Here is a 22002-nt window from a genome sequence, read left to right on the forward strand (position 1 = left end):
CAAAATAATTATTAAATTTTAAATGTGATAAATGTTGTCAAAATTTGAACTTTAAATGCTTATAAAAAAAAATTGTGCCTATGTATTTTTAATATTTTTCAACTGCTACTAGAACGATATATTTTTAATTTTCACGCTTTTTTACCCAACAAATAACATTTTATTGATATTTATAGAAAAAAAAACTAAAAAAATTTAAAAACCGACAATGTATGTAAGCAGCTCAAAAAGAGTCAAATTATTTTCAAAATTTTATCGTGTATAGAAAATGCTAACACAAACATTCAGTGAAATTTTCAAGTATCTACATTCATACGTTTTTCAATTACAACAAAATAAGAAAACCGTTAGTTATTCGAGTGAATATCAAATGTTGTAAAAAAATGAATTTCAAACGCTCATAAAAATGTAATTTAACTTTCTTGTAGACATTTTTTTTTTGATAATGGTAGACAAACTTATCCATAATCTTGTGTTACATATTCAAATCATAGGATCATCGAACGTATCCTGACTAACTCACTTACTCACTGACTGATCGACGTAGAGCCTAACTAATGATAGCTTGATGTTTGCAATTTGTACGGTACCTATTATATTATGTTAATCTAATAAGTCTAAGATATTTTTTTTGGCATGATATTATAGACGGGAATGGGGAGGTGTATACACAAATATTTTACACTCGGGCGAAACCGGGTAAATCAGCTTGTATAATTATTAGGTAGCTCAAAAAGAGTCAACATATATTTTTTTAAATGTATTATGTATAGAACCATGCACTACTAACACAACAAAATTATCATTTTATTATTGTTAAACGATTATTAGTGTACCTACTAATATTTGTAAGTAAACATGATTTCAGTATTTTCAGTTATTTTACGGAAATCTCATTTAAACTTTATATTAATACCATTTTTGAATTAATTACGATTTTTCATGAAGACGATTTTATAAATTTTTAATTTATTGTAATTATATCATATCATGATATATTTTGTTTTATATCCTGAAGTAGAGCATTTTGTATATTTAATTATATTCAAGCAATCAAAGTTTAATTTACAATTGGTAATGTGCAGCAGGGGATACTCCATTGACTGTTTCACTCATTTTAAAATTAAATGATAATAAATAGGATGAGATTCGAATATTAATACGTCATATTTTTTAATGAAACATGATAAATTCATTTAAATGTTTGGTATATAATAAATTCGTATCTCAAGACTTCCAATAAAATTTATAGGTATAATAAAAGTCATATTTTATGTTTCGTGTTTTGAATATAATGTTTTCGTTCACAATACTCAAAACTAAAATAATTTGTCAATTTTTATCATTAAAATTGGAACAAACACAATTCATGGTCAGCGGTGGACATTGATAGTAGGGTCGTATTAATAAGTGCGTACATACTGCATTTATTTTTGATATAATTTAAAATAGTATCTAGTAGGCAATAGTTCTACTTTGGAATGATAAGAATATAAAAACAATTGTATTTCATTAAATTTGTTTAAAAAAAAGGTTGATTTAATTAAATATCTAAATCAAAAATTCAATATCTTAATTTTTATAACATATTATTTTAAATTCATATGCAGTATTCTTATACTATGCCTATTATGGTTATTTTAATTATAATTAAATGGCAATTAAACTAGTTTTTTGAACTTGTATAATTTACTGCTTTTACCTAGTTATTGTAGTAAACAGTTGTACGCTAGAAAAAACTTTATGAATATAATAATAGGAACACACAAAGTTTGTTAAAAATTATATTTTGAAAGCAATATAATTGTCAGATTCTGTTAAATAAAAATTAAATTTTAAGATTCTGAATCTAATAGGAGGTACTGTTGATGGACGGTTTTCCTTCCTCAAGACATTCAAGTCATTTTAATATTACCTATGTTATCAAATTTACTTATTGTACAAATTGTATAGATTGTAAATATGCTTAAATAAAATAAAATTAAAAAAAAAAAGATTCTGAATAGAATCTGCATTTTTGATGTTTTTACATTTATGAACTTTTTACGAACATTAATAGGTACATTCTAAGTATTAATATAAATTAGTGAAAAAATGTTTTATATAATAGATAGAGTTGTTATACAAAGCTTTTGTGTTTTATATTTCACATCAAAATAAAATGTACATGGTTATAAAATCAATAGTTTTTCCTTATTCTTAGAATATAAATAAAGTATAACTTAATTTCACAAAATCTCCTACAACATGACATGAGTAATAAACTGTTACATTATGTACTTTTAAGCTACATTCATGTAAGACTACAATCATTTTATTTAATTATTTTATAAACTGCAATGAATGTTATTTTGTTAATAATATTATATTTGTATTTATAATATTAACATTTACATAATAATAATTAATAAGTACTTCATTATTATTACTTTTATTAATCCTAAATCCTAATTAACATAAATTCGGAAAATGAAAATAAATACGAAAAAGTAAACATTTTGTAAAATTGATTATGTTAGATATTTCTTGACTTGTTTATTATTTTAAATTAAATAAAAATGGATTTTTTACATCTTTAATCTATTATAAGATCATCAAATTGTAGAAAATACTGTCGACAAAAATTGTTTAAATGTATAGGTATACCTACATTCGTTATTCGTATACACAAATACACAATACATATTATATATAGTAATAATAGTTATAAGTTATAACAGACATAATATTATTATATACAAAAAATATATACGTATATTCTTTCAATGAACATAAATATGATTTATTTTTAAACGAGAATATAGTTTATCATACAATTTAATAAATTCTTTAAATCTTAAATCATAATTTTTATTTGAACACACGACCGAATACTTTTGTTGTCGTTGTAAGTTATTCAATTTGTATATTTATTAGTACAAAAAGGGCGTTGTGATGGAAACGGATTTTAAATGTATGAGTTCACTGAAGGCGAAGTTCCCCGATCTGATAATATTATTTATGTCATTTTAACAATGGTCTACGTAGGTGCCAAAAACGATATTATTTAAGTTCGTTAGTGTTGCATAAATTCCATTATATATTGTAGATGTGACGAAATTAAATATTCCAAAAAGGTGACAATATTCGGCCAACCTAATTTTTATCTGAACCGGTTCCGTACAACACATTGAAATCACATTTTTTAAACAATTTTTTTTTTTTGTATGGTAGTTGCAAACAACTAAATAAATATTAGTTAAGCTAGTACGCTTAGTATAATCTGCTGATTGCTAGTATACATACTTTTACTCAAACAACTTATTTTTATATAAATCGAAACGAAATTGATTTTAAAGTGATGCATCATATTGTGCTCATGTAACTTTAGTAGGTAGCAGTATTTTTTAATGTCTACATTTCTTTAATTGAGAAATAAAAACACTTATAACAAAATGTATATCTATATAAAAATACAATATATTATTTTTTACGAAGGTATTTTTTTTATTATTACATATAATAAACTATAATTAATGGTACAAATTATCTTCAAAAACTATAATCAAAAATCAATAACTAAATTTATTAATCACACGTTTTAAATAAATTGATTTATTATATTTTGGCCACATGTTATCGTGTTATTCGCTACAATATAATTACTAGTCATCTATTTGTATGTTATAGTTACAGATCATTTAATTATAAATGTAAAATTCATAAATTATGTTCACTAAAAACCTGTTTCATAATACCTTAGTATATACTTTAAATTACTCAATAAAATATATACTTCAGCCATTTTAAATATTTTTAAAATTTGTACATATGTACCCAGCGTCTTAATATCGAACTATGTACATTTACAATCTTTTGTTAATTGTTATTATTTTTAAAAGCTATATTGTATATAGACAATAGATGTATATAGCCTTACTATATCTACTCGCTATAGATAATAAAATATAATACTTCTTGTATAATAGACAATTTATGAACACCCTACAATTAATAAGAAATAAATCGTAATTAAATATTTTTTTAAACTTTTAACATTCTTTTATTATAGAATAATTTGCGTCTTGGTGTTCTGTTGTTATATATTTTTTTAATAAAATGAAAAACACGGTTGAAGGAACATACTATACCATGTATATTTTAAATTATGTGAAATGTTAAAATAAATACTTTAAGCATAGTATTCAAACACTACACTTGACTTCTTTGAATGAGCTTTCGTTTCTAATAATTATTCTAAAAGAATTCATGGAAAATAATAATACTATATCATTATAAATGGAAACAAACTTGAGTACAAAGTAGAAACTGTATTTTATTTCACAATTATTTGTTGTTTTAATTATATATTTTATTTTAGCATAATTAAAATGTGCTTTGTGCTCTTCCTAAGTGAACAAAGCATAATTTAATAATTTATTATGCCTTAATGCTTATATTTTATAATTAATATGATATAGTATAAGTATATGCATATACAATCCGTTTATATACCTAGTGATTAAACATTCTTATCTATTCTATGCTACACGAGTGGCCGAAACTATTTTACGTCATACCTATTGTTACTATAGTTTATACCTAACAATGAAATCATAATACGTTTTTATTTATTATTTTGTGTACTCACCCAAAGTAAACAAACAGGAATGAAGATTTGCAGGGTCCATTGAGTAGATGTCAAACATTTTTTCATTTTTGTGCTATTACACTTCAAAACGACTGCATTCAAACTGAAAAAAAAAACTATAAGATATACCGAATACTGTATTATAGCGAGTGATGTTTAAAAATAATTTAAATCGTTTCACGGGTCCCCCAAAACACATAATGAGTATTATTGTCCAATTGGACGGTTGGAAATCATGATTCGCACCTCTTAACCTTCGATCGCGACAGATCCATTCGGGAATTAAATTATATTTTTTGTTTATTACGTTTTGATCAAAGCGATACGAAATCTTTAACACATTTAGATCAGGAACAGTAGTACTAAATGTTCGTAATACTTCGCAAAGTGGAGTAAACCAGTCGTTAATTGACCCTCGAGGGGCTGCGTGCTACGTTTTTATGACTATGAAAAAACATGGAAATTTGTCGTTCGACAAGGCCAAACCCTCAGGAAAAACGAAGAGAGGGAAACGACTAAAATACAATAGTCCACAACAAAAACAGAACAAAAATATTACGATGGTAAAAAATATAAAATAAAAGATGGTAAAAAAAACGCACACAGATCAAACACAATGTGAGTATGATCGGAATTTGCGCGCTTCAATTGTACAATATCGACGACGACCACCACAAGAACGTCGACCACGTCGAAAAGGTCATGTACCACGTTTGTTTATGGTATAGGTATTAGGTACTTGTTCTCAAAACTTTGTCGACCACGGCAAGGGAAAAATATAATGTATGGAGTCGTTCGGTTATTTTATATATTATATTATTTGCAGTGTCTTATGTCTTCTTCCTCGTCGTCTACTCCCCATCCCAATCACCATCCCCACCACCAGCCCCAACCCCAACCACCCATACGGTCGAGACACATCCAGACAGTCGGCAGTATATGCAGGACATTATACATACATTGTATAGGTACTTGCAGGTCGTAATACTCGGAAAACGACGACCTTCGATTGTGGCTTGTGGCGGCGGACCACGGAGCGATCGCGACACGCAAAATGTGTGTAATATTATTATGTTTATACAGTTTGAATATAATATTATTATTATTATTCGATTGTGCATATTATGGCCTTTAGAAGTAAAATATTAATATTTATTATGTATGCGATGTGCAGACCGTCAATTCCGTATACACTATAGACAGGTACCAACGATCCCGACCGTGAAATAAGTATATTATAATTTCGAAATCCGTAGGCACTTCGATGACGTCTCAATAATGAGTTATAGTGTAGCGATTAGTATAAAATATACCTCCCGCGATTTCGCGTTCAGTCAAACGTCATAATGAGTAAATGGGAGTGCAATAAATAGTTAGTGACGCTATCGGTATTAATTGTTACGCTACAATATGTTATCTTATATTTTGTTTTCAATATTACTAGTTCTAAAATCATATGAGCCATTATATATTCTGTTCGTATTATATAGCTTATACATGAATAAAATTAATTTGTTTTGATCACACTTTGTACACGCGATATTATGCAAACAAATTATTTGTATAACGATTAACGGATTTGATAGCGGTTCTGCCCAAGTACAGTTTACACGATAAATACAAATTCTCGATTTGTATAGTTTAAATAAGAGTACGGATTCCTAGAAAAATTATAGATTCTAACAGAATGTGTTATCCGTAATTTTTATATGTTTATCCTGAATCTCAATGAATATTCTCTGTTGCTGTATTCCTTGAGTTTCGAGTTATTTAGTGTCTCCGGAATTTATTTTCAAACTGTTACATAATATAATGCATCAGTAACTTAATAAACGCGCAAAAAAATACCAACACTTGAGAGTCGTAGACAATATTCTGGTGCTAAATTTTTTTAATAGTATAATTTCCGAGTCAAATTAATGCATCAACGTTATACTATCTAGCGTGGGATTCCGAACACCGAGTGCTCGGAAATCATTCCAAATAGCGGCCGTAAATACGAATTACCTAGATCATCTACAATAAGTAAAGCAAATATGTCTCTAACGGAATCACGACAATAATTTATTGTACAGTCAGATTTCTTATATTATGTTAAATAATATGTATTTTGAATAAAATATGGCGTTTGTTATTTAAAATTAATAACTAAATACTAATTTATGAGTGTATTATACATTTAAACACGCCATGATAGATAATATAAGTGACATAATATTATAATATGGTAATATTATGGTTTTACTACTATTCGACATAAATTATTTTGTATTACACATCGATATTGTTGGAAAATATGAATACGATAACAGTTCAATTATTTACTTAACAATATCAAGTACATTTTACCTCTAGGCCGTGGACGTATCTACAAATTACAATAGAGACATAGACTATTATAGCCTATAGGTACTTAAAAAACCATAATAATATTGTTGGCGTTTCTAACGTTGTCGACATCGGATCAATCGCCGGTATGTTAGTGAACATAACAGGATAATAACATTTAGATAAAAAGGTATAGTTGAAAAGATTTATAAAAATTATAAATTGATTAAGATACTTACATAACACACACACACACACACACCTCTAAGTTCTATAATTACATATTATATCATTTGACATTTTAGATATTATACAATAATTAATATTTACTTTCGTTGTAGATAATATGTATTTTGCTTAGGTACACAAACATTATTCAATTAGCTTCAATTTTAAATACGTCGTTGGGATTACTCAGGAATTACTTCATGTCTATAATTGAATAATTGTTTTTGCCCACTGGTATAAGAATTATAATCCTGTTCTTTTTTTCTTTGGATACATACGATAGCCGATTTAGATACTTACACAACAGTTTCACTTGTGATTTGGAAAACTCGTATAAACATAGAAACTCCTTGAATATTCCTTAAAATGTGAAATCAATATATTATCTAGGAAGTAAAACTATAGTGTATAGGTAGTAGGTACCCACTATACCCACATAAAATTAATAATAATAAAGACGTAATTTTAATATTTGATTTTCATTATTGTTTTATCATACGTTGTGCTAATTTAAATTATAAAATAACATAGTTTTACATTATTTTATTTTCAAATTTATTAAACTACAATTGAACTTTTTAAAACCATTAACTTGCGAGCATTTCGTTGAAAGATTTCTCATCCTATAATGTATTTAGTTTATAAAATAGAGATTGTAAATAAAAATAGTATTTAGGTTCTAAGAACTATCATGAATCATGATCGTATTAAAATACCAAAGACCAATATTACCTACTGATTGGCAATTTTAACTGCTGACTCACATACTAGTTTGACTTCATTCTCCTTGTTCAACTAAGTGTATGGAAGTACGAAACTTTGTGAAGTGTTGTGAATGCAATGCAACAGATACTAATATTATTATTTAATAACCTACAGAAAACAACTATAAATTATAATATTATGTTAGAACACTAAAAATTAGTTTGGATACACCACTTGGTTTGTCCTAGTCAATAAGTATTATGGATATTTATGAAATATGAGTTTAAAATTATAACTATAATATTAAATGAGCCACCAAACCTAACCTACTTAACCTAACCTACGTTTATTATGATTTTAAATGCTTTTAAGATTATTTAAGCTCAAATTAAAAATAAATGTATGTTTCTATATGGCTTAAAAATCTCAGATAATCAATTATTTAATCATTTGTATTTATGTAAGTTTGAAAGCTTAGGTGGGATAGAAATATAGAATAGATGAGTGCAATATAATCAGTAAGTGGCGGTGGAGGGAATGTACAAGGACAACCACACTGAGACAGTATATTAATAAATAATATGACATGACTTTATAAGTTATAAACATGTGATTCAACATTAAAATTCAAACTGAAATAATATAATATATATTTGAAATGTAATAATTTTTTTTTAAATTTTTAGTGCCAAAATAGATAATTATCTTTAAATTATCTAAGTACTAAAAAAACATGACATTAATAATAACATAATATTAACATATTATATTATTATATTATTTATCAGTCATCGTTCAAAAATACAATAAAACCATTATACTTGATTATTTGAATTTATTAACAGTCTATGAACATTAAATACACTTGCATAAATATTATGTAAATAAAAATAATAATTGAATACGATTGATAATTTTTAAATTAAATTAAAAAATAATATTTGTACTTAATAATGTGTTTACTGTTTATTACAACATAATATTGGTAGTACGTTAAAATATTTGATTTATAAGAGGATGTCAGCACAATATTTATTTTCTCGCTCAAACTCACGCACAACATGAAAAAATGCTTTCACCTAAAATAGTTTTTTTATGATTTTTGAGTAATCTTAGAGTATAGAATTACCTTATACATATCGGTTTTATATTCTATTATTATTTGACTTTGTAATCGACAATAAAAAAAAAAAAAAATTTTATACATTTAAATGATGTTTAAAGTTCAAACTGTTTTAAGATAATATTTAAAAAAATCGATACGTCATACCCTCAAAAATATTATTTTCTTTCATGTTGTAATAAGTGATTTTACTTTAAGATTACTCAAAAACATAAAAAAAAATCTAAAATGATTCTGCGTAAATGCGATTTGTCCATGTTGTGCGTGGGCCGGAAAGAGAGAGAGAGAAAACATACGGTGCGTTGACATCCACCTAATGCAAATATTTAACGTTTTATTTTAATAAAACCATAGAAATAGAATTGTACCATTATTATTATTATTATTATTTATAAAAGCATAATAATAATTACATTTTTTTTATAAATATTTGAAAAGTTTTAATTACCTAAGATCAATAATTATTAATATCAAGATTACCATACTGTAAGTTATGATAAGTTTAAAATCATATTATTATTTATTTACAATCACAATATTTTAACTTTCAAGCATATGGGTACTTATATACAATTTAAACTGGAATTTGAAATAAATAAGTAGTAGTACTGAGATTTGTTTATTTATAATTCAGGATATCAATTACCTATATCGGTAGGTACACAACATAAAGAAGAAAGCTAGTTTTGAATTGTCATTTTATATAATATTCAAAGGATATTAATACAAACAACAATATACAAAGGAAAATAAGAGCAATAAATTCCGAGAAATAAAACTAGATAAACATGAAAAATGTTGCACCTATAACAGCTATAATAATATCGAGACTTTGGGAGCATGTTTCAGTTAATAAATATTTTCAGTAACTTTACAATATAGCGATCTCAAATACAAAAGTGAATGAAATAAAATGTTAAAATGTATAATGTGAATATATTTTGTTATTGACTTTATTATGACATGTATATTCAAACATATACTATATTTTATTTCTGTACATATTATTATACATTAATTATTAGAGAAAAGGAGTAACAGAGTTACTGTATATTGCATAATAAATAAGACATTTGAAAAACTGTTGAAGTATCAAAAAAATCATAAATATTATTTATAAATTAAAAAATTGCATGTGATCGATATCTATAAGATAAAAGGTAAAAACTTACAGTCATATTAGAAACAAGACATTGGAATGAAATAAAATGTTAACGTGATAAATTGAACTTCAAATGTAAAATATCACGTACGTATACCTATTACAAACGTCTACTGTACTATATTATATATTTGACGTTTTCGTTTACAATGTGCGTTCGCATTTACCGAACTTGTTTTACCATGGCTCCATGAGCATTAATATTTTAACACAATGAATGACACGCTAATATTTTATGCTGCAGATAAACCTATTCCATCATAATATTATATTATATTATTAATAGGTAATGATAATATTATGTTGTATGATATTGTTATTGCAAGGTGTTCCCCAATTAAAATAATAAATAATATTTTATAATACAAAAAACATAACGATGTATTATGTAGATACATTTTTATTTTTTCACCCAGACGTGGTTAACTAGTGGATAGAAGTGTGTATGTGTATGTGGTTTTTTTTCACCACACGGCACACAATAGCCAGGCTAGTATTTTCAATTAGAGTAACCCAAGACGGTTTTTCAAAAGTCGGTAAACAGCACGGTTGCCCGTTATACGTTGTGTTTGCACATCTCTCAGGATATTCGTTTTTATCTCTCTGTCCGCACTACATGTATGCACACACGCATACACAAACATACACATACACACACATTATATCCTTCCCAGCTAGCGTACGTGTAAGTATATATATATATATATTACTTCGAAATCACGCCAGAGGTCAGTAACCATTTTCAATAAGTGGATTAGTCACCGGTCGATTCGGCTGACGGGGCATATTATTATATAGTGGTTACACATAAATACAAGACAAACTTGACCTATCCGGATAACGTGGTTAACGTAGGTATACCACGGTTCGCGCGTATAAGTACCGTCGTGGACGGTAACGCGTGCGGGCAACATTATGAATCATTGAGTCGGAATACAATTTAGTTAGAGGGACACTGCGAGAGACGAGGAATAAGAATGACCATTAATCCAAATCGCCGCAGATCCATAGGTACATCGCGTGACTCTTAATCCTCTTGTCCCGCGTGTGGTCAAACGGGTCCTGCTGTTGCGTTGACATTTGGCAATGATTTTCCACGCGGTTAATGTTTTATTTATAATTTTTTTTTCATGTTTTATGTCTCATAAATGTCAACATAATCCGTTCAAACTCTACGTACGTGCGTCTACACTTTAAGCGACACTCACGCTTTGTCTTCAAAGGTTTTAACTCATATACCTATGCATATTATGTATATACACACGACCAGACAACCGTCTGTAAAGATATTGTAATACGTGGCCGAAACTTCTTATAGAGTGTTCATATTATGCATTATAAATGTATGTAAATAGATTCATTATAAGTATATACCGCAGGACTGCAGGAAAGACTAAGTGATAAAAATTGTGTAAATACTTAATGTGTTAATACTTAATTCATAACAACTATATAGCTAGGACGTACTTAATACATGCATAGATAGATATACTTATGTATTATACATACCTACTCGTGTTTCCTACAGAATATTACTTAACAGTTAACAATAGTTTGTTCTAAATAATATTATAAACAACAACTTTAATTAAGAAGTGTTGTTGTTATTAATTGTTATACCTATTTTATTTTTACACAAAATTAAAATTGCTGTTTATTTTTTCAACTTTCCCGGTATATAAAAAAATAACATAATTAACTTACTGATTAAAACAAACAATAACATGTTACTGTAGTAGATTGCCTGACGCTTGTCCATAAAAATAAACTAGAATTCTAGAGAGAAGGGAACACTCTGTTATAAAATAATAAATTAAATTCTTTGTACATTATTTTTATGAATAGTGTCTTAAACTGTTTTTGTGCTTTTGAAGACGCTATTAAATAGGTACTTAATACTCGTGATAAAAATAAAATACATTTTAAGAAAATTATGTTTTATAAGCATACACATTATACAGTATACACATAATATTTGTATATTATTTTATATGATAATTAAAAACAGATAATGATGAATTATATCCTGATTTTAAATTAATACTGAATAAAATATTTAAATTTAACTATTTTGGAAGTCAAAGATAATATTATGCATTACTTCAATATTATAAAAACCTATATTTTTCCCATATAAATGAATATAAAAAAATGTATTAACACATATGAAAAATGCATACGAAACCAATATTATTTTTATTCGATATTCTTGTGATAGGTACCACTTTTGATATCAACAATTTAAGTGTGTCTTAAATTCGCCTAATTTAAAATAATGGTATATTATATATACATTTTTTTTTTATTTTGTGTTGAGCCAAGAAAGTATAGACGATTTTTTCTGGGAAAAAATACTGTAAGCCCTTTCTAGTGATAAAAACTCAAAAGCTTCAAATGTTTCCTGTAGCCCTATCTATTGAATGAATATTGCGACTAGTTGGTTCTTTGAAAAGTCCGTTCCCAATGTCCTCAGTAATTTCCTTGCACACAGTACACAAACAAATCACCAACAACCCGTATAATTTATTGAAGAAGTTAATACTACATTTAAAATTTAAGTATGATAATGGACCACCAAGACTATCTTAAATCAAGGTGAGCGGTGTGCAAACCGATACAAGTGGTGAGTGCTACACATTCAGCTATTATGTCTTGTCTGGCTATTTAAATTTAATCATCAAGAATCATGATGAATTTGGTTCCAATGAAAATAATATTATTTATTCGTGCGTGTATAAGTCACGTATTGGATGAAATAAAGTAAAGTAAATAAGTACCTATATACTTACGTTTGCTTTATAAATTATTTTTAATTTTTATATGACAATGAAAATAATATATTTTCAGTTGGTAAAATAGGTAGGTAATGCATAAATTAATCAAATGCGAATTATATATAACTATTCTTATGTTTATGGTATAGGTAATATTTATAAATATTACATATTTTTTTTATTTACTAGTATTACAATAGTGTGGTGTTAGTTTTGATTTAGAGTGAATTGACCAGCTATAATAAATCTTTTAAGTAAGAACATTATATTTTGTGCTTAAGCGTCGGCGATTTTTCAATATTTTAATTTTTAAGAAAGATGTGGGTATGGGAAATATTACAAATTAAAAATGCTCATAAATCGCTTGAAAATTTAAATATTGAAAATCACCGACACTTAAGCACAGACACTGTTTTTACCTAAAAGTTTGATAATAGGTCATTCATTCTAATATCAAAACTAACAGCACACTATTGAAACTAGTGAATGCAAATTTGCTTTATCGTACATGTGAAAGACGGAAACAACAAATGCATGGGTAGCGTCCTCTAAGGTTTTAAAAATAAAATAACTATAATATTAGTATTGTAAGTACTTATAAAGTTAATAGCGTTATACTATTATAAAGAAACAATACATTTAAGTATACCTTAAGCGTTTGATAAATTTTTTTACCCATATATTTTACATTAAACTTAGATTAATATACGGCAAATAAATATTTAAGACTTCAATAATTAAGTACCTTGAACATCATACTGACATTATATTATCAAAATTTTATAAAGGTATAAGTGTATAACATAATAGAGCTGCCAATAAGGGCAATATACTCGTAGCGACTCGTAGTGCCGTGATTTATGCACAAAAAAAAGTATAATTTAATAAAGTCGCTTAAATTACTCAGTCACTTAGATTATGTTATTATTTTTATATAACGATGTGTAAATTGTCTAACAAATGTTAATTATATAATTTCAAAATAAAATATGTTTGATATTTCCACAAAATGAATTGTTTTGCTAATTAGAGTATTATATGACTATAAACATACAACGTATATCGTACATGAATGCATTAAATAACCACATTCAAACGTTTTTTTAAAAATTCTATTATATTTATGACTTTATGTATCTACAACTTTCTTATTAAAATAATTTTGAATTTAATTAATTAATATAGGTTAGTTTCATAAACTGTGCCGACAAAATATTTTTTAAATAACATATTACTTAAATACATTATGAGTCATTAGGTTATGAGTCACAAAATATGTATATATATATATAAAATAAAAATATATAATATTAGTACGGTATCACTTACTAAGGAATTTTTTCAATATTACCTATTTAGATAAACAAAAATAGATAACGTGAATATTTCATAATATACTATTAATCACGTTTACATAATACGGTGTAAATATTATTAGTTTCTTAAATAATTCAGGCCTTGTGTTTTTGAACCAAGTATAGGTACAATATTATGTGTATCGAAAAAAAACATGGAGTTTTTTAGGCTAGACAGTGGCAATCGTGTAGTTTTCGCACCTATATAGGAATATCCAGTATAAAGAATATCCAGTTGGCGAACAGTTGAAGCCATTGTTGATGTTAGATATATTTATATAATTATTATTGTTATTTTATAGAAAATCCTCTTGTCCCGCCGAAGAATGCTTTAAATTGTAAATGCGACGAGGTTAAGTCAACACGGGAAACGAAAAACCCGTGGTTCGGAACCCGGAGGAACCAAGCCGAATTATGTATGGCCACATGGAAAATGGTTCATTGGTTTCGTCTCCGATGATCTCCCCGAGACAAATCGGTTTGATTAATACGTGTACACTTTGACCTCACTTGTACAGTTCGTTGTGATGACAAAATTTTATCACGTACCTTGTCTATTATAAAAAAAAAATCACTCTACTATTTACTAATATTCAAAACTACGGTAACCGTTAAGACGCTATGGTCTATCAACACGATCATGTTCTCAAGGTCAAGATCAACGTCTGTAATTTATATCATATTATACAATATGCATAATAAATAGATAATAATATGTAATGTATTACATATAATCCTAATAGACTCGATGGAATATTACCCTTAATTATTTTTGTAATGACATTTGAACTTTAAAGTACCTAGGCGGTTGTTCAGTATATGCACTAATAAATGAATGAAACTGAACTTTTTTTTTGTACTAACAAATATAAACGCATAATCACTACCATTTATGGTTATGCGTATCAAAAACTGTTTGCAGATGTATTTTATAATTTTAAAAGCCACAATACACAAATGTTTATTGGTGTTCAGGAATTCAACTCTGGTATTATGGGAATAAATGGGTCCATAATAGATACGTCTGTACAATGTAGGTAATGTTCCTTGGATGTTTTAATGATGTTTCTATATTATTATGTTGGCTAGTTTAGGTATAAAATATTGTATAGAGCTATCTAAAAGTGTGTGTTATAATAATATATTTCCGGGCGAAAAACCACCTTCACTCGTTTTGAAATACCTACACCCTGTGTTGTAATTTTGTGCGGATTCTACATTTTATACAATATAGAATACCCAATCGTCGTTTAGCTAACTTGTTCTAATCCACAAAGCTCAGAAATAACTTATAAGGATTACTTAGCTCGCAAAGCGTTTTGAGTCGAATAAACTGATACACTAGCTAAACACGTATACGTACGAGTATACAATGAATGTTTCGAGATTATCAAAAGGATTGCGTTTTATGTAACAGCCAATCCATTTTGTTTGGAAGTTAATTTTTTTTTTGGCAAACAATATTATTATTATTGGCGATGTACGTACACAATAATATTATACTATATCGGTATTTATTATGATTTATAAATGTTTTGTAATTCACGGTTGGCATATTGGCAAATGCAGGTAATGGATTTGTCGAATATTGACTACTGTATACAGCATACGCGCTGTACACATCCACACAGGTACACAGTGGAATTGAGTTGTGAAAATAACGTTGAATATTATATATTTTAATTTGGGGGAGGTATATTTATTGTCTAAACTAAAACACGTGTCGTTTTGTTAATGTTAATGAATGTTAATGGAAAATAATAACAGCAAAAAATTAACATTTGACATTAAAACGCAAATTCAGCAACTCGTAAAACTAACTTTGACAGTACCTTCACTGTAATTACGTGAATAATTTTAAAAGGTTGTAAATGATGAATATTTTTTGAATAATTTATTGTGTATTATAATATATTAAATTGAGACAAATGATAAGCTGCTGTACGTTTTATAATTTAATCGATTTAAATATTATGGGTTCATTTTTATTTTACTGCAGAGCTGATCGAATGTGAACGTGATATCAATTACAATTTACTTAGTTCAGAATTTGAAATGCCAACTAAACTGACCTTCAATATGTATTTTGAAGCATAGTCAAATCCAAAGCAGCCTTCGTACACAAGATAGGTACTTACGTGCAAAACAACCTTTATGATCTAATAATAATAATACTTTTTTTTAATTATGTACCTTCAACAACCAGTCCCGTCAAACAAAAAAATGATTTAAATACCTAAACCACAAGACTAAATTATTCATGTTATATAAAAATCAAATTAATAATATAATATGGTAGATCATACTACACGCATTAATAATTTACACTAATTTGACAAAACAAAGCATGTTAGTGGTAGACATGTAATATTTTAAATAAAATATTACGATTCCTATATAATATTATAGTGTATATAAATTATGTATTGTGCATTTATTTATGATACTACAATATTAATTTAATTTAATGAGTAATGTCTATTTTTTGTGTTTGGTTAAAACATAAAGTTTGGTTTCATTAATTTAATCACACCGTGCACAAAATTGAAAATTTAATAAAACACTATTACTTATTTAAATAAACTAAAACCAATTTTTGTTATTAACTACAATATTGATGAAAATAAATATATACAAATATCCTTGAGAATTCTATTAAACTTTAATTGTTTTTCAGATTCACCATACATTCACTAAATTTGATATAATAATCAAAATGTTGTTTTGAAATAAAAAATGTTTTTGCGTTAATACCAGGGAAATATAATTCATTTAAATATTAATATTAATCATTCTATGATTATTATATTCACATTATAAGTAATGAAATAAAACCAAAGATCAAATTGTATCATAATAAGATTTCAGATGTCGGTCAAAATGAACGCATCAACTTATGGGTGACGCGTTTTAACGAAATATATCTGATGGCATAGAAAGTTATAAGACATTGAGAATATCAATTGTCATTTATTCCATCTCATTCAAACAGTGAAATTAAAACAAAATCACAAAAACTATTTAATATTCTAGTTCACACTCCGACCTTGACCAAATAATACTCGCAACTTGGAATTCATAAAATCCTTAAATATATTATTCGTAAATAAATGTACACTACAATCTTGTGAGTGTACAATAATATAGTATTATGTATACACAATACCCCATCATATCCCTTCTATACGGAATTTTGAATAAAAATCGTAAACAATACAACATTGTTCCAATACAATCCAATCCCGGTTTTACCGAACTTAATGGCTATATTTGAATATTCCGATAAAATAACGTTCAGAGTATATTATAAAAAGGGATTGAGAAGACGCGATGTGACATATTATACCAATGAGTGATAAACACCTACCTATTGAACTTCAATTATTATTGTGAAGTCGTTCAACGACTTTCGATATTTCAACGAGCTCGGTGTTTACTCTCAAATTTATCATTGCTCGATACTTAAGATTTTCATTATATTTATATAAATGCCCTTAATGATGTCATTGCTTGCGATTTGAATTTCGTCTCACGCGTTCAATAGACGTGTCAGTAGCACTCACGATTATCAAACCGGCAGTTAATGAACCGGCAACTGCTACAATAAAACGAAAAATACCGCTCGAGGTCGTGCGCCTCGCGCAAGTTTATGTGACAGGAATATCGGAGCTTCTAAAATCTGCTGGCATATTATTATTATTATTATCTATTATTTTTTGCTTTAGGTCATAATCCGTACCGTTCGGTTAGGTTAGTTGAGAAAAACGATTTATTACAGGGTCATTTTGTTTGTGTTATAATCACATAATATATACTATACGAATAACATTCGACACCGCGGAAATGCACAACACTGCATCATTATTATACGTATTATTTTCTATAATCACATTTGATTTGGTCTAGTAGTGAATAGTTTCGGCACGTAACTCGAATATCGGCTTTACTCCAAAATATGTCTTTACCGCCGCTATCTATGTAGATTAAAACTGATGAAAAAATGTTAATATATATCTACGGATTTTTCTTGCAGAAATGAAAATACTAAGGTATTAATATGGGTTGCTTTTTATACGCACTATAAATCAACATAATTAATAGTAGTCATTATATAAAGGAATTGCTTGTTTTATACTTAAAGTGAATATTTCAATAATTTTCACTGGCTTATCACAAAAAAAAACCGTTTCGAATGGCGTGTTCTTTATAAAGATATGGAAAATCATTATTTTTTATTTAATTTATAATCTTATAAATGGAAATTAACAGTTCATCCAACAATCATTCAAGTCACATAAATAAAATTTACTCGGTCCTATTGAAAAATTAAAAATAAATGTACAACTGTATCTTAACTCATAAAAAACTTTTAAAATTCTTGTGGTGAAATACGTCCAATTATTTATACTGAAGATAAAATGATAATAAACAAACAAATCAAATATGACGATATTAATGCACTCATAATTTAAACTAATGAAGAGCTTAGTAAAAAAAAAATAAAAATAATCTCGGATTTTATTAAGGAAGTTACTTAAATAAATCGATATTAAAAATAATTTTCTAAAACCATTTTACGTTAAATAAATGTATTATTGCAACATTCCTCTTACCTTTTCAACAAGTGATGAAAACCAAAAACAGCAATGTTGTGATACAACAATATATTCAACGAACAAATGATAAACAAAATAGAATTATAATATAAATTTTGTCGGTGTTGAACTATAGGATACAACAATGCGTAATGGATACCGAAGGTGACAATAACATCATAAAGTTAACGTGCCCACTATACTGATCCAGCTCGTTGAGGTCTCCAACGTATTTATATTGTGGTTCACTAGTCACATTCATCTCTTCTACTATAGGTAGAAATAGCCGGTACCCCCCCGTGCGTCTCTGAAATTGTCCAGTCGTAAAATGTATGAATATTTAGCGAATACATTTTTTCATGTATATAATATAATTTATGTTTTTTATTATACACACGAGTAAATATAAGTTAGTTGATTTTTAATTTGTTTAAACGGTAACAAATATAACGATTTAAATTCATAATATAACTACACATATCATTAAAATCTTGATGGTATTAATATTATAGAAGTTGTTCACTATATTATATAAACTGTTTGAAAATAAAATTGTACATTCAAATAGATACCGATTAAATGACGACTCAAGTAAATATCACATTCTTATTATCAAATTAAGAATATTAATTTAGATAATTAGATATATTATATCATATTATATTATGCAATAATATACTTAGGTATATAATATTGATTTCCAGAATATGAAAAACCAATTGATCTAATTCGTATATTTCTACACAGTCTCGACAATATAATTATAAATATATTATTAAAATTAGCAAAATTATGCGACTTTTTCAATTACTATGTACATATTGGTGATTCATTTATTCAGTTATTTTACAAAATATTCGTACCTATTTAAAAACTTCAAAACTCAAATAACACATTAAAAACCTATTTAAAATAAAATATTTATAATTAATTTTAGATTATTTAACTAACAGTGAAAAACATAAAACATAAAAATGTAGCAATCGCTATAGGTACTTGCCAACAAATTATTAAAGACAATTTCTACTGACTCATTAAAATATTTAAAAATTATTGAAATCAAATAGGTACTTATTATGAAAATTAAAAACTATTTTTGCAGACGTTTTATATTTTGTGATTTTTTTATTTATAGTTCTTAATTACATTAGGTTAATCTTGCATATTATAACTTGATCTATTATACCTAATTGTTTTATATATAGATTTATTTAAAAAATATATAATTTACATTACACTATAAGTTTAAAACTTTAAACATGATATTTTTGTAAAGTTTAAATTTATATATTTTTTTTATATATTGCAGAAAATATTTGTAAAAAAATAAATAAATAATTATAGTTATAAAGATATTTCAACAACTAACGATAATTAAATCAGCCACTTAGTATATGACGTATAATATTTTAAATTTCAAAATTAAAAAGTATATTGTATGTGATTTTATTTAAAACTAAATAACAAAAAGTTTTAAAAGTCTTCCTTGCTGAATAATATATAACATATATTTTCATTTTTAATTAAAATTTATTAAACGTAAGTACCGTAGTTATAACTTTAAAATCTCTTGAGATTAAATTTGAGATCTGGATTAATATATATTAGAAGCAATAAATTAAAAGTTAATCAGTGTAATTTCAACATGAATTTTTATTAAATTAATTATTATAATCAAACAAATATTAATGATAAAAACTTCTTCATAGGCTCGCGTTTGGATCATTCACCGTTCTCGATAATCAACATCAAAATTGATATAATGTACCTACACAACTAAAAGACAAATTTAAGATAGACCATAAAGAAAGACCATTGACCTCATACCTATTTAAGAATAAGGATAATTTGTATACCTAAAGGCTAAAATCATCCATACGAAATTATGCAAACAATAGTAGTCTTTCGAGTCATCGGCACACAACAAACAACGTCACGTTAAAAGATTAATAAAAATATCGATAACAAAAATTAATAAAGGACAAAAGAGATTTATGGGAAAATTAAAACAACTATTATACAGTGTATTTAAGATTATATACATAATATCGCATAATATCATAATTTGCCACTTAATTATTTAAACAAATTGTATTATAAACTAATTAGTAGATGTAAAAAATATTATATAGTAAATAATAATTAACAATATTATAAACATGGTAAAATGTGATTATATAGTTTATATAGAACAACCCATAAGGATCATTTAGTTTAAAAGTATTTTTACAACGTATACAGTACACCTTCGTTAAAAAAACCTTTTTAAATTATGAATGTATTGGTTTTTGCGTGTGTGTGTTGTTTTGTTTATTGTCTATTTGTCTACCATTACCTATTATTGGACCAAAAAAACTACTTCGATTTTCAACTTTAATGGCGGTTTTTGGTAAATCTGGTTGGTATATTAATGAGTTAAAAGTAAATAATCTTCAGTATATCTATACATTTTTAAAATTAGCAAAACATACGCTAGTTTACGCAAAACCAAAATCGATTTTGATTTTTTTTTTTCTTAACTAAAATGCATAGGCTATAGAGACATGAATTATTATTATTATAATTATTCACCAAATTTATATACTTTAGTAATTTCTTGACGCATAATTTTCAAAATATTTTTGCTCTCTTTGTGTTATTTTTGCACGTTTTAAATTTTTAGATTTTTTATTTATGTATGATGAAATTGTTATTTATGAGTTAAAAAAGCTTGATAATTTAAAATAAATAAGATAAATGTTAAACTATTTGACCTCGAACCTATCATTACACACTTCAACTCGACTAGTAACTCGTCAGCCAGTAATATTATATGAAATAATATTATAATTATTAGTATTATATAATATATCAATATATGCAATTGGATTTTGTCAAAAATTAGTACAACCTAATTTATGACAAATAACAAAATAAATTACAAATAGCGCGATTTAAATATATAATAAAATATCCTTTGAAATATTGGCTGTACCTCTGTCTCCGCTCAGATACGTTTTCCATAATATACAATGATCTATCATTGAATTCAAATTGAACACATCTGTACTATAATAGAATTGATTAAACATATAAATGTATATTTAATAATATTTTAATCAA

At 26.4% G+C, this 22002-nt stretch overlaps 1 protein-coding gene across 5 annotated transcripts in view; it reads right to left on the reverse strand.

The window, feature by feature from the left end:
• Positions 1–19124, reverse strand: part of LOC132949520 (uncharacterized) — a 32695-nt gene extending 13571 nt beyond the window's left edge. The window contains exons 1-3 of one of the 5 annotated variants that reach the window (XM_061020459.1): positions 7951–7967; positions 7487–7546; positions 4631–4733 (exon numbers count right to left, since the gene is read on the reverse strand). In XM_061020459.1, coding sequence (XP_060876442.1) covers positions 4631–4733; positions 7487–7546; positions 7951–7952 — 165 coding nt within the window. In that variant the 5' untranslated portion in view covers positions 7953–7967. Of the gene's footprint in view, positions 1–4630; positions 4734–4876; positions 5028–7288; positions 7311–7486; positions 7547–7622; positions 7640–7950; positions 7968–18918 lie in introns of those variants that run through there. The other 4 variants (XM_061020458.1, XM_061020461.1, XM_061020462.1 and 1 more) reach the window with 4 other exon arrangements.
• Positions 19125–22002: the final 2878 nt, after the last annotated feature.

The sequence above is a fragment of the Metopolophium dirhodum genome, chromosome 7 (assembly GCF_019925205.1).
Source record: "Metopolophium dirhodum isolate CAU chromosome 7, ASM1992520v1, whole genome shotgun sequence".
In the NCBI taxonomy this organism is placed as follows: Eukaryota; Metazoa; Arthropoda; class Insecta; order Hemiptera; family Aphididae; genus Metopolophium; species Metopolophium dirhodum.